This window comes from Parus major, chromosome Z (genome assembly GCF_001522545.3).
Source record: "Parus major isolate Abel chromosome Z, Parus_major1.1, whole genome shotgun sequence".
In the NCBI taxonomy this organism is placed as follows: domain Eukaryota; kingdom Metazoa; phylum Chordata; class Aves; order Passeriformes; family Paridae; genus Parus; species Parus major.
This window is the reverse complement of record NC_031799.1, coordinates 28,173,831-28,186,063: the sequence shown is the minus strand read 5'-3', so window position 1 is coordinate 28,186,063 and position 12,233 is coordinate 28,173,831. Positions and strand designations below refer to the sequence as shown.

At 35.9% G+C, this 12,233-nt stretch overlaps 1 protein-coding gene across 50 annotated transcripts in view; it reads left to right on the top strand.

Moving 5' to 3' along the window:
- PTPRD (protein tyrosine phosphatase receptor type D) overlaps positions 1-12,233 on the top strand; it is a 1,166,996-nt gene that overhangs the window by 1,112,764 nt on the left and 41,999 nt on the right. For all 50 annotated transcript variants that reach the window (XM_033520262.1, XM_033520295.1, XM_015652791.3 and 47 more), the window contains one exon: positions 1,758-1,933. In XM_033520262.1, the coding sequence (XP_033376153.1) occupies positions 1,758-1,933 (176 nt within the window). The remainder of the gene's footprint in view (positions 1-1,757; positions 1,934-12,233) is intronic.

The following is a 12,233-nucleotide window of genomic DNA, read 5'->3' as shown; positions in this document are numbered from 1 at the left end:
CTGCAGTAACCCATAATCTGAATAATTTCCAGATTATATTGGATTTTACTTACTGTGACATTTAGTCTGTCGGTTCATTCACTGCTAAGTAAGTAGTGGAATGAAACCTTCAGCCTTACCCTGAATGAGTGTTGAACCTATTAAAATTGTAACTAAAAAGGAACAGTTTTAAAAAGGTACCCCTAATTTTCATTCAAATTCAAAATATTTTGGACAACGTTTTCAGATGTGTGTCACTTATAGTCAGGAAGGACAGGAGTGTGCAGCTCCAGTAATTTCTGATCAGCAGCAGGAGATAATGCATCAGAATAGATTTGAAGATTTGGTTTCTGACAAAAATCTTGGGAAATAGTTACAATTTATTCTGTTTCATAGCCAAGGAAACTCAGTTTTGTTGGTTTGTGGAGGGAAGGCAGTCATAGCTGTAGAATAAGTCTGGAGCTGGTACCACTGCCTTAAGTATCTTTTGAAAGACTTTGTAGAACCTGCACCATTTCTTGGGGTTGTAGACTTGTGCATGGCAGATTAACTGCATAAATATAAATCATTCATTTCTCCTCAAAGAAGTAACTTCTGTCAATTACTTCAACAAAACTTACTAAGGTGCAGATACCTGTATTCAGCTAATTAACACTGCTTTGCCATTCAGGCAGTACTGAGAACTTACATGAATATCTTGGTTCTTTCTCTAGTCATCAGTTAAAAAAAAACAGCAGTGACATAAAAACTGTTCCCTAGTGCTTTATCTTTCAACATACACATAGTCAGAGTTAAAAACTGGACACTGCACTGCTGAATTCAGCAGTCATCTGAGAATTTTAAATCCATTTTCATCCTTTTCTGTGAGCATGGCTGCCTTATTAGTGCAGATTAGTAATGTGATCTTTGCTACAGCCAGTACACCTCCTTGGCTTGTGTAGGCGGCATGTTTCAGCTCTCAGTCCAGGCATCCTGTGGCATACCTTGAGTTAAACAGATTGCACTTAGGAACTGGCCTGCTTCCTGTGGGACTCTAAGAATGGACATGTGTCTGGTAGACACAGCCAGAGTCTCTGTATTTCTCCAAAATACCTGAGCCTCAAGCAAATAATGGTGTAGGTCCAGTTGTGTTGGATCCTGCCTCTTTTCATGCTTTTAATTCTTATGAAGTCTCGAAAAGATCTTTATTTCGTGCACACACCATATAGAAAATTTCACTGTTTCTTAAATCTGACTTACATAATGTCTTCTGTTACAACAAGATTCATAATTATCTTCCCATTTAAGATGGGAAAATGAATATAGACGTGATATTAATAGTCTTGACAATATTTTCTTTTCCTTCTGTATTTAAAGGAAATAAATAAAAGTGACCTCAACAAGAGTGTTTGAGGAGCCTACCCCAGGTGTCTGATTGAGAATTCTCCCTGTCTGTCCCAGGTAGTGATTGCCATATTTTGGGTGTCTGCAGGCAGCATCAGACCAGCTTTTAAATGCTGCTGTGTTGACCCCCAGGTCTCTCCACCTGATACAGATTTTCAGGCTCCTTTTTTACTTTTATCGAATGAAGTCTCTTGTTTCAAAAGAATATTCTCAGAGAGACCACCGTGCCTCTTGACTCCACAAACAGCATACACTCACTTGTAAGTACCCAGGGCTATTTGGTGTGCAGCAAGCCAAGATTTATCAAATCAGCCGTGCCACAGGATTTTTCAGCCCTTGTACAAAAGGACAGCACAGAAATTCTGCTCTGTATTTTCACTCTCCTCTCTTTACAGGCATACCAGGCAGTGACTATATCAATGCCAACTACATAGATGGATACAGGAAGCAGAATGCTTATATAGCAACGCAGGGGGCATTGCCAGAAACCTTTGGTGACTTCTGGAGAATGATGTGGGAGCAACGAGGTGCAACTGTCGTCATGATGACAAAACTAGAGGAGAGGTCCAGGGTAAGGAAAACTTGTGCTAAGGTTAATAATATTGTACTGGAGTTACCACTAATGTCAGTTTTTTTGTTTCCTTCATGTATGTTTGCCTGCCTTATTTATATGTGTAAAAAACAGTATTTTTTTTAAGGTTACCATGAGTTAAAAGTGTCTGCACCATGAAAATCACTTGTATATAGGAAATGTTGCTTTCACTATCAAACTACCAAGTCATGACACTTATTTAGTATATTTCTATGCTCTGGAAAATTTTGATTTTTGATCACAATTATTTTGGGGGTTGTTTTCTTTTTAATCATGTTGGAAATCTTATGAGGTGACCAAAAGAGCTACTTCCTCTGTAGTAATAAGAATATGATTGTATCACCCTATTATGAGGAAATTAATGTATGTCAACAGCATTTGGTTCTCAGTTTTAAATTGTATAGATTCAGCATTATTTAATATCAGTGAGAATTTGGATTTGCTTGAGAAACAAGTTTTGGGTTTTTTTGAGCACATGGTGCTAACTAGGAAAATTACAGCAGCACATGCAATAACAGAATACAAAATTATCTGTGGTATTTCAGATTCAATTTTGCAGACCAAAGTAAAATTAGGGAAGTAAAGCACTGAAACATAAGAATATTGTTCTGATAATAGCATGAAACTATTCAAATAATAGAACTATAGATTCTATTATTTGAGGAGTTATAATTAAGTATGTGCTATATGGAAAGGGAAATAAAAAATAGTAATTAGGTTTTTTTATAAGATAAAGAAAGTGATAGTGTAATAACAGAGCATGGTGTGTTGCATGAAGATTTACTAGTGGGTCCATATTTGGTAGCATTTATCAGTTCTAAGGGTGAATGCTATTGGAGAGGAGGGTGTAAAAGGAAGGAAAATAACAGAAGAAAATAAGAAAAACATGGGGAGAAAAATAAATGAGAAAAATCAGCAGCAGCCAGTCAGGAAGACAAGCAAGTTTATAGCCCTCAGTAGTGGTTCCTCCATCCAACTTTTTCTATAGTAACTGTATTTTGTGTCAAGATATACTTGCAGTTGTCATGGGTTGTTCATGCTCATTATGCTGCTACCATTGCTGGGAGCACACATTGGCTAGGGAAGGTGCTACACAGCTGGTTCATTGCTGAGCTTTCTTCAAACACATTTATGTGTCCTATATCATAAGCCAGAAACTTCAACCAAACACAGAAATCAGAAGGAGGGAGAAAGAAGTGGTGATTCTAACATCAGTGGTAATCACATCCCTTGGGACCTTGCCATAACAACAGTAAAAGGGTTTTCAAAACCTGGAGATGAATAACGAACAGAAGTGTCACAGAAAAACACTGCCACAAGCATTCTGAGGTATTCTGTCTGTCCTGGAAGCTTGTGTGAAGGGGCAGGAAGCTGCAGGTGGGAAGCAGACTGGAGGACTGCAGGTGGAAGGTGGAAGATAAGGTATCGAATGCTCTGTGCAATGACTTAAAAAAAATGACATAAATATGGAGGATCAAGAAGAGTTTGATAATACAAAAAAAACATAAGCGAGAAAGACAGAAGATTTATTATCCAGACTGGTTTTAAATCAGTAAAAGTATCTTACAGAGGTAACTGGATAATAGTTGATATTATCAACTATTCAGTTGTAGTTCATGGATGAGCTCCATTTCAGAATGAAAACATTTCAGCAGATGTCAGCTTGGAACAGGGTGGAGTGCACCATAAAGCCCAATGCTGTAGTATGTTGGCATTGGTGTCTTTTTCATATGCTTGGATACCTATAATTGCAATGATTACATAACTTGAACCTCTTGGCAGCAGTCATTCCTTCATGGAGGCTTACCAAAACACATATATATTTATTCTTTTACCCTTTCTATCATTTCTATAAGTAGAGTAGGCTTTTTGCAGTTCAAGCAATGTATAGCATTCTAATTATAGTCACTTCCCACATGTAACTTCAGCCCACATTAACACCACTGCTTTTACATACCTCATGGCAATTAGTACATAGCAGAGGGTAATTTTAGCAAAATTTTTAGTTTTATCTTGGGTCTACAGACCTTGTCTAGTCTAGGGACTGACTGTTTGGGATTGGGAAAATGAAATTTTTCCCATTTATTCACTAATTAATTCTTTAAGGTTGCTGTTAAATGACACCAGAGCAAAGAAAAAATTGGTTTCTAACAAGCAGCCCATTGCAAAAGGTATACTTAAGTACTTGAAAGTTCATCCTAATACTGCAGGCCACAGACAGCCACTGTCTAGAAGGATGTTTTGATGTAGCTAAATTAAATTCTTCTCATTCTCTCCAATAATTGCCTAGCAGAGTTTTAAGCTAACTCTAGCGTTTGTTGGCTGCACCCTAAAAAATCACTGATCAGAATAGTAATCACCTCCAGAAGTGATTAGCATTCAGAAGCAATACATTCCCTAAGTGGAATGAGAAACTAGACATTCTAGTCAATGGATTGCTCATGCATTCAGTGCTTATATTTGTGTATTTTTTGTATATAATTTAGCGCCTTCTGTGTTCATGGGCTGAATTTGATGCATTCATTGCAGAGCATTACATACCAGCTATCCAGTACATAACTCAGCTCCCAGTCTCAGAGTCTGCAGCTCTGAATATGGCATACCAGTTACTTCTTCTAATACAGTAGCTGCATGTAATGTAATTAATGGTACTGATGGTGAGGCAGTGGTGGGAATTCCTGTGTAGGAAAAAAACCCAGTGATGACATTACATTGCTATTTTCTCTTGTGCTATCATTTTTATATAGCAGACTTTTGTAGCAGAAAAACAAGTGAGATTTCAAACATGAAATATAAGCACTGTTACATATCATTAGGGATGAAGAGCTTTGCTAATTTTGTTTCTCTTTCTCCTTTGATTCTGTTTTGATTGCTTTTGTGTCTTGGCAGCCTGATCATTATTCCTGCTGCAAGGCAAGATTGTTTCTCCCTGGGACTTTCTGCTTTCCATCTCCGTGTCGTCATTTCTGTTTAGCTATTTTTTTTCCATTATGTAGTCTGGCAGCCTGATACCAGCCTTTTAACCTGGACTGCATAGACAGAGATGAGGATTTTAATTGCATCTGCAGAAAAGAAGTTGGTTCGTTAGCATGTGTTAGATGTCTGAGTGACTTCAGATTTGAGAACGTTCATATTTTACAGCTGAGTAGATCAAATGAAGATGTTACAGTGAATTCATTATTCATTTGTTTGCCTATAAGGAAGCTGCAGGAAAAAAAGATCTTTCACTTATAACCTTTCACACTTAGTTGGTTTCATATTAAATGTCATCACCTGAATTTCCCTTGACCTAAACCAGACTACAGTGGGAAAGTCAGTCTCATCGTTCAACTAGCATGAAAATAATTTGTTTCAAAAAGGGTTATACACACTGGCAGTGCATGGAACAGTGTTAGTAGCATTTTTGTCACAGATTCAAGTTTAATGATAGTGAAATAAAAGAACAATATTGAAGGTTGTAAATTAGAGAATAAAAAAAAAATCTGTGTGTTATACTAAGGAAATATGTAAAACATGTAAAGCATTAATGTGTGATTCTCTCTCTCCTACTTCTTTGTCTTCTCCTCTGCACCAAGCAGTACAGATTAGATTTTGTTGTTGCTGTTTGGTTTGGGGTTTTTTTGGCTTTTATTTTTTTTTTTCCTCTCAGCTAATTGGATGTTCTGAGTATTCATGCACTGTAGTGAATTTTACGAATGATCAGATTAAAAATCTCTCTTTATAGGAAAACATACCATTGCCTCCAACAGGAAACATCTAGTCCTGCCTCCTTTTTCAGGGTAGGATGCTGTAGTAGTTTGTCCACTTGGAAAATAATTAAATCCTTTCTTTCTTTGCTTTGTAATTATGTATTTTTAGTACATTTGCTGTGTTATCTTGGAACTGATAGAAAATACTTACGTCCATCCTTAACTTCATTACAATACTTTCTGTATTGGGACCCTATTGCCTAGGTTTAAAATCTTTTGACCAAAAATCCCAGTCAGGTTAAAGCTAAATGAAAATATAATGACACTATCTAGTATTCAAATATTTGGAGCTAAATGACAGTATAATGTCAGTATCAAGTTGATACTGAGCCAGATTCTGAATTTATGAGGAAGGCTTTAGTTCTAGTTTTAGATGCTATCAGCTTCATTCTAATTAGCTAATATCTAAGTGAATACAGAGGAAACTGTATTCCTCTGTATTTGTGGCATTTTGTTAGCCTGATTCAAACACCTATTTGATTGTCATAAGTGGATATCGTCATCGATATTATAGGCAAAAATTAAAAACCATAAGAATAGAGTAATCATCTTGGTTTCTCAAGGTTTAAAATCTTGAATACTAAGTCTTCATTGGGAAGGGGGAGATGGAAACAAGCCCAGTAGAAAAGTCATGTATCCTGTCTCAGATTTTGTTCCCCATTATTGATACACATAAGACTATTTGCACGAGTCTTCTGTATTTGTTCTGTAAGAACATCAAAAGATAGTTGAAAATACCTGGACTTATTTTCTCTCAACTTGTCACTGACACTGAGACAGTTAGGAGAAAAGCTAAATGGACTTATCCTGGTATTGCTGAAATGCTAAGTAGGAAGTCCTGTTGTTCCAAGTATCAAGCATCAGAACACTGCCATCTGAGTATTTCAATTAATTTTTTATATATTTATAGACTATTCATGTGTAAGAAAAGTGGAAAATGGGTGACAGTAGAAATACTAAGTAGATAAAATTTTGGGGGTTTGTTTTACTTAGTGGGTTTAGTTGGGTTTTTTAAGGAGGATATAATAAATCAGGGAAGGTTTATTCGAAAGCAACTGGTGCAAAACCCACAATGAGTTGAAAACAGAGTGGAAAATATAATTGTACATTGGGACTCCTTAGCATAAACAGCTTTGAAACAGGCTTTGGCGAGCAAAGATTTCTTGTCTTGCTATAGGTAAAGGAAAAATAAAGGCAAGTCTGGGAAGAACACTGCATTTTTCTACTCAAAATGTTCATGTTGCTAAGATTTTTCATTAATCTTCATTTGTTGATGGCAGAGTAGGCACTGATATTTAATCTGACTTCATACCTAAGACAGAGTGAGAGTACATGCACCACAGTAAGTAATATGCAAAGAAAACTAAGAATGCAATTTTCTTTTCTGTATGAGATGGATGCAACAGACTTTTAGGTGATCGTGATGACATTAGTTTTCCATGTTTTGTGCAGGGCTTCTGGAGCCAGTTTCAGATCTTTCCTCCTAAGTATGTTTGGGTAATACTGGAGGAATTACCTGTCAAAATATGGCATCAAAGATAAGTGGCAATTAGATAGCTTTACTAAAGAAGTAGAGAAGTCAGCAATAGGTGCACTTAAAAATTAATTTAAGAATATTGTCAAGTGTGCCTCTATTCTACTGTATTTAGGCAAAATGTAATTGATTTTTGCAGAAAACTTTCACTTCTGTTTCATACTGGGCAGCACAGGTGTGTAAAAATGTGCTGATTTTTTTTAAAGTTGTGAAATACATTTATACAGGAAAATACAAAGGGAAATTTTAACTATACTTTTTAACAACTCAAAAAATCGTCTGTAGCTGGTAAGTGGTAACAGAATAGAAGTCAGCAGATATTAGGAGGTAGGACACATTTCAGATGGCATTTTTTTCATACTAAATTGTATTTTTTTACTAAGGAGAAATTAAATGTGCAGTTTTGTTATTGTTCATTCCCTATTTTAATGGCAAACCAGTACCTTCTGTACCAATAATGAACTATCAGAGTTTTACTTCACTTCTTTAGTGCTTGCTGCATGCTAAGATATGAGTCAGATGAAGAATGAATGAGAGAACCGGGGAAAAAAAAAAAAGAAAAATACAAAATAAGTACACCATGTGTTCACCAGATTTACAAAAATAAAAATAAAAATGTGTAGGTTTGTGCTGGGGTTTTTTTCACTATAACAGAATGCCATGGCCAAAGTCCAAGAATTCCTACACCATCTTACGAGGTAGAGTCACCAGTTGTAATGTCAGAATTGAGAAACTCAGCCATAACTGTTTATTATGGAAGGATTCTCAGAGGCAGAAGGGCAAGAAACATGGTTGATGCATGTAAGTAAGAATCTAGTCCAGTAAAGCTTCGAGTTTCTCTTTCTAGGCACATTTCAGGTGGAAGAGCTGTGCAAAGGTGCCTCCGCTAAAATTCGGACTATTAATATCATCAGGTAAAACAACGGTGGAAATGCCATATTATATGTAGGGTTAATTTTGTGAGAAGGAATTGCTTTTGCACACTACATAGGCTCAAAGTCTGGTTATTTCAGCTTGTATACATTTGAAGTTGACAACAGACAGAATTAATGCCCCATGTGAAAAGCTGTTGGTAAATTACAGAGAATCTAGAAGAGAACAGTAATGAACAGATGCTGGAGAAATAGTCAGAAAGATTTTGATTTGTTTTAGATATCAGAGAGTGAACAAAATCATAATAGCCTTTCAGCATGTGAAAGGCTGTTAAACAAATTCATAGTAATCAACCATTTTCCCTGCTTTTGAGGCTTTAAAGAGGAAGAAATAAACTTTGCAGCAAAGATGATTTATATCAAGCTGTTAAAGAACTTCCAAAATGCAATGCCAAGAATGGAGCAAGCTTTGTAGGATATTGTGTGCAGTCTCTTCTGCTGTAAGGTTTCAAGAACTGTTTCCACCAGAGTCTTACTTGAAATGGTCTCAAGTTGGCAATACCTTGTATTGCCAGAAGTATTTTTCAAGACAGCCATCTAGTTTTTTTTGTGTTATCATTCTGTATGGTTTCTTTCAGCTGTTAGGGTAAACTGATGGTTTTCTATTAAAATATCATTTCCCTGAAGCAAGTGTATAGCAAGTGATTTAGTCAAAACCATATTCTAACTCTGTAATTCAACTTTATTTTCTTAGTTCCTTTGCTTTGTGCTTGAGGAAAGGTAAGACATCCAACACTACCTCATGTAATTCTTCTCTTAATACAGACAGAGGAACATGTAGAAAATGCCTACTGACATTTTGAGTTAGAAGATTAAGAATTCTTCTTGTTTGTTTTCAAAATTGAGTGAATCTAGAAACTTAGAATCACTGAGTTTGGAAAAAACCTTCAAGCTCATTAAATCCACAAAATACCACCATGCCCACTGTACCATATTACAAAGTGCCATGTCCACTCATTTTTTGAGCACTTCCAGGGATGGTGACTCCCCAGCTTCCCTGGGAAGCCTGTTCCAATTCTTAACCACTCTTACAGTGAAGAAATTTTTCCTGATATACAACCTGAAACTCCTCTGATGCAGTTTGAGGCCTTTTCCTTCCTAATTGCCTGGAGAAGGAGATTGACCCCTACCTCACTACAACCTCCTTTCAGGTAGTTCTCAATCACAATAAGGTACCCCCTGAACCTTCTTTTCTCCAGACTGATCAACCATTGTATCCTCAGTCACTCTTCACAGGACTTTATGTTTCAGACTCTCCACCGCTTTGTGGCCCTCTCTGGACAAATGATTAGTTCATGTTTGGTCTAGCATTGTAGTGTATTACTTCAGCACATGGTGTCCTGTCAAGCAATTTGAGGCTTGAAAATGTCAGAATGGATTTAGTATTGTTTATCAAAACATAATCCTACTTTTTCCTTATTTAGCAGATTGTGGTGAAAAACTCAAGTCCAGTTGTCCTTTGCAGCAAGCAAGAAATCAGAAAAATTTAAGTTCTTCCAATAGGTGTCTCTGAAAAAAAATATTATGATGTATGTTTTGCATCATTATCAGAGCTTGTCCTATGTTCTAAGAAAGTTAATGGATACTTCTGAGTACTGAGGTTGGTAATCAATGCTTTTGCTAGGGGAATTTTCTGGTTCACATAACAGGAACTGTATGAAATACATTTATGAGATAAAGAATTTCATCTGTGTATTAGACTTAGCTACAGAAAGCTTGACTTGAAGTTCCATTCAAAAATCAAAAAAAATCAAAATTCAGACTGAGACCTCTAGGTCCACAAAATACTTTCCGATGTTCCTTTTCATATATTAGTTCTGTATCAAGTGAACCAAAGACATAATAATAATAGGATTTTTTTATCTGATGTTTCTTTCTTTTGTTCCTTTTGTTTCACTCATATTTTACATAATATTCATATCAGCTTAAAGAGGTAGTTCTCTTTTATGGAAAATAGTAGATCTTCATTATAGCACTTGAATAGCAGGCTGAAATGTTCAATATGTTCATACTGTAATATCTTACTCAGTGAAAGGATTATTCAGGCTGCACAGAGTGATCAGTCTTGAGTACAAGAGGATGAAACAAAAAGTAGTCAGCACATTCACTTTACCAGTCAGTCCATTCATTTAAACCTTTTCAAGACCTTTTTGGAAAACCTTGCTGAACTTAACTGTTTGACAGACTCATTCTTCAAAATGAATTCATTAAAACCAGGTCTTCCCTGCTCTTAGAAAGAGCTCAGAAAGGGCATCTCACATTGATATCAGCAATACAGTTTTGAACTGTTCTTTGCTTGTATAGATGAAGGTGAAAATTGAGGTAGAGAACAGATTTTAACATGCCAAATATTCCTTTTAATATCTGTTTCCTTTTGTTCTAATAACTATACCACACTCTTTCATAAGGATCAGAATGGAAAAATTTTGGGGATAATCTCTTTAATTAATGAATTATCTTTCAGTGTTAACTAATAATTATTAGTAGATAGATTAGATAATCATTAACCTCAGAAATTTCAGAAAGTAGGGATGAAATGAGGGTAGATTTGATGCCTTAGTAGAGGAATAAAGCTTCTTATGAACTGATATGCCTATGGTTCATTTGTGTTGCCTCCATATTCTTATTGGAACTTTTTTCTGTGGCTATTGTAAATAAGAAAAAATCTAGAACTTACTTGAATTTATGAATGAATTTATATTTTAATCTTTCGTTGAGACCTAGACTGAAGTCAGTGAATGACACCAGAGCAAATGTTGTTCAAATAAAATTGAAAAACATGTGTCTGTACTCTGATTTTTATCTTTTTATCTTTGCATTATAATCTCAAATATTATTGTCAGTGTCTTTAAGCTTTAGAGTCAAATCAGCGTAATCTTTATGTGGCAAGGCATTGCTGGAAAAAGAAGATGGCTTTGGATTAACATCTGTTTGTAGACAGAATGTTAGCTGAAATGTCTGAGGCAGTAAACTAGTCTGATAGGGTTTGAGACAGGTTCCATAACCAACAACTGGCACTACCTTTCTTATTGCACAGTCATTATTACCATTCAACATCATTCATTCTTCTTCCATTATTGTAGGAAGATCATGTGAAAACACTACAGAAAATTCTGTCTGCAAAATTATTTTTAGTAAGAAAACCAGAGCAAGAAACCATGTACTATGGATATTTTGTATTCTAGATTCAGCATAATTCATATGCTGTTCTTACAGCAAATAATGTGCTATATATATCTGCCCAACACTAGTTTTCTGTCTCTTTCCTGCTCTTTTTTCGTTTTGTCTTCATAATCTTAGATGGTTTGTAACAGCTGGTTCATGTGTTAAGAATCACCTGAAGGAGCTTTTCAGCCTGAATGATGGAACTTTTCACTGGAAAATTATTTCTCTACCCTTGAATGTCAGGAATCTTTGTATTCATATGTTCATATGGAAATACACTTCCTTCAGCTCTGTTGATGCATAGCAGCATGTTCTCTAGTGTCTATGACTTGTTGAAGTGTGAATATCCACAAATATTAGGAACTCTGTATCTGAAACCCTTCAAGTCTGAAAATGTCTCAAGCTTCTCATTTTTAATGGAAAAGGATACATTTACATTTTTTACAGCTTTGCTTTCAGTGAATACTTGTACTTCCATGAAGAGCAAGGATTTGCATGGTATGAGTGGAAGAAATGTAGAGAAAGAAAATACATGTATGTTTGAGAGGCAAGTTAAGAAAATGTGCCTATAATTAGTTATATATTCCAGATATATCTACTACTGTAGTACTTAAAAATATTTATTAATATATTTAGTCATTTGAGAGGTGTTCTGATATCATATGTAGTGGTTTTGGCATTGTGCAGCTTATGATCATGGGCTGGTAGATGGTGTCAGGGAGCAGAATGGCCCCCCTGTTATCCAGGAGAAGGCAGTCAGAAAACTGCTGAGGTGCTTGGATGTTTATAAATCTATGGGCTCAGATGGGATCCACCCCAGGGTGATGAGGGAGATAGCAGATGAACTTGAGAAGCTGTTCTCCATCATTTACCAACAGTCTTAGCTCACTGGGGAGGTT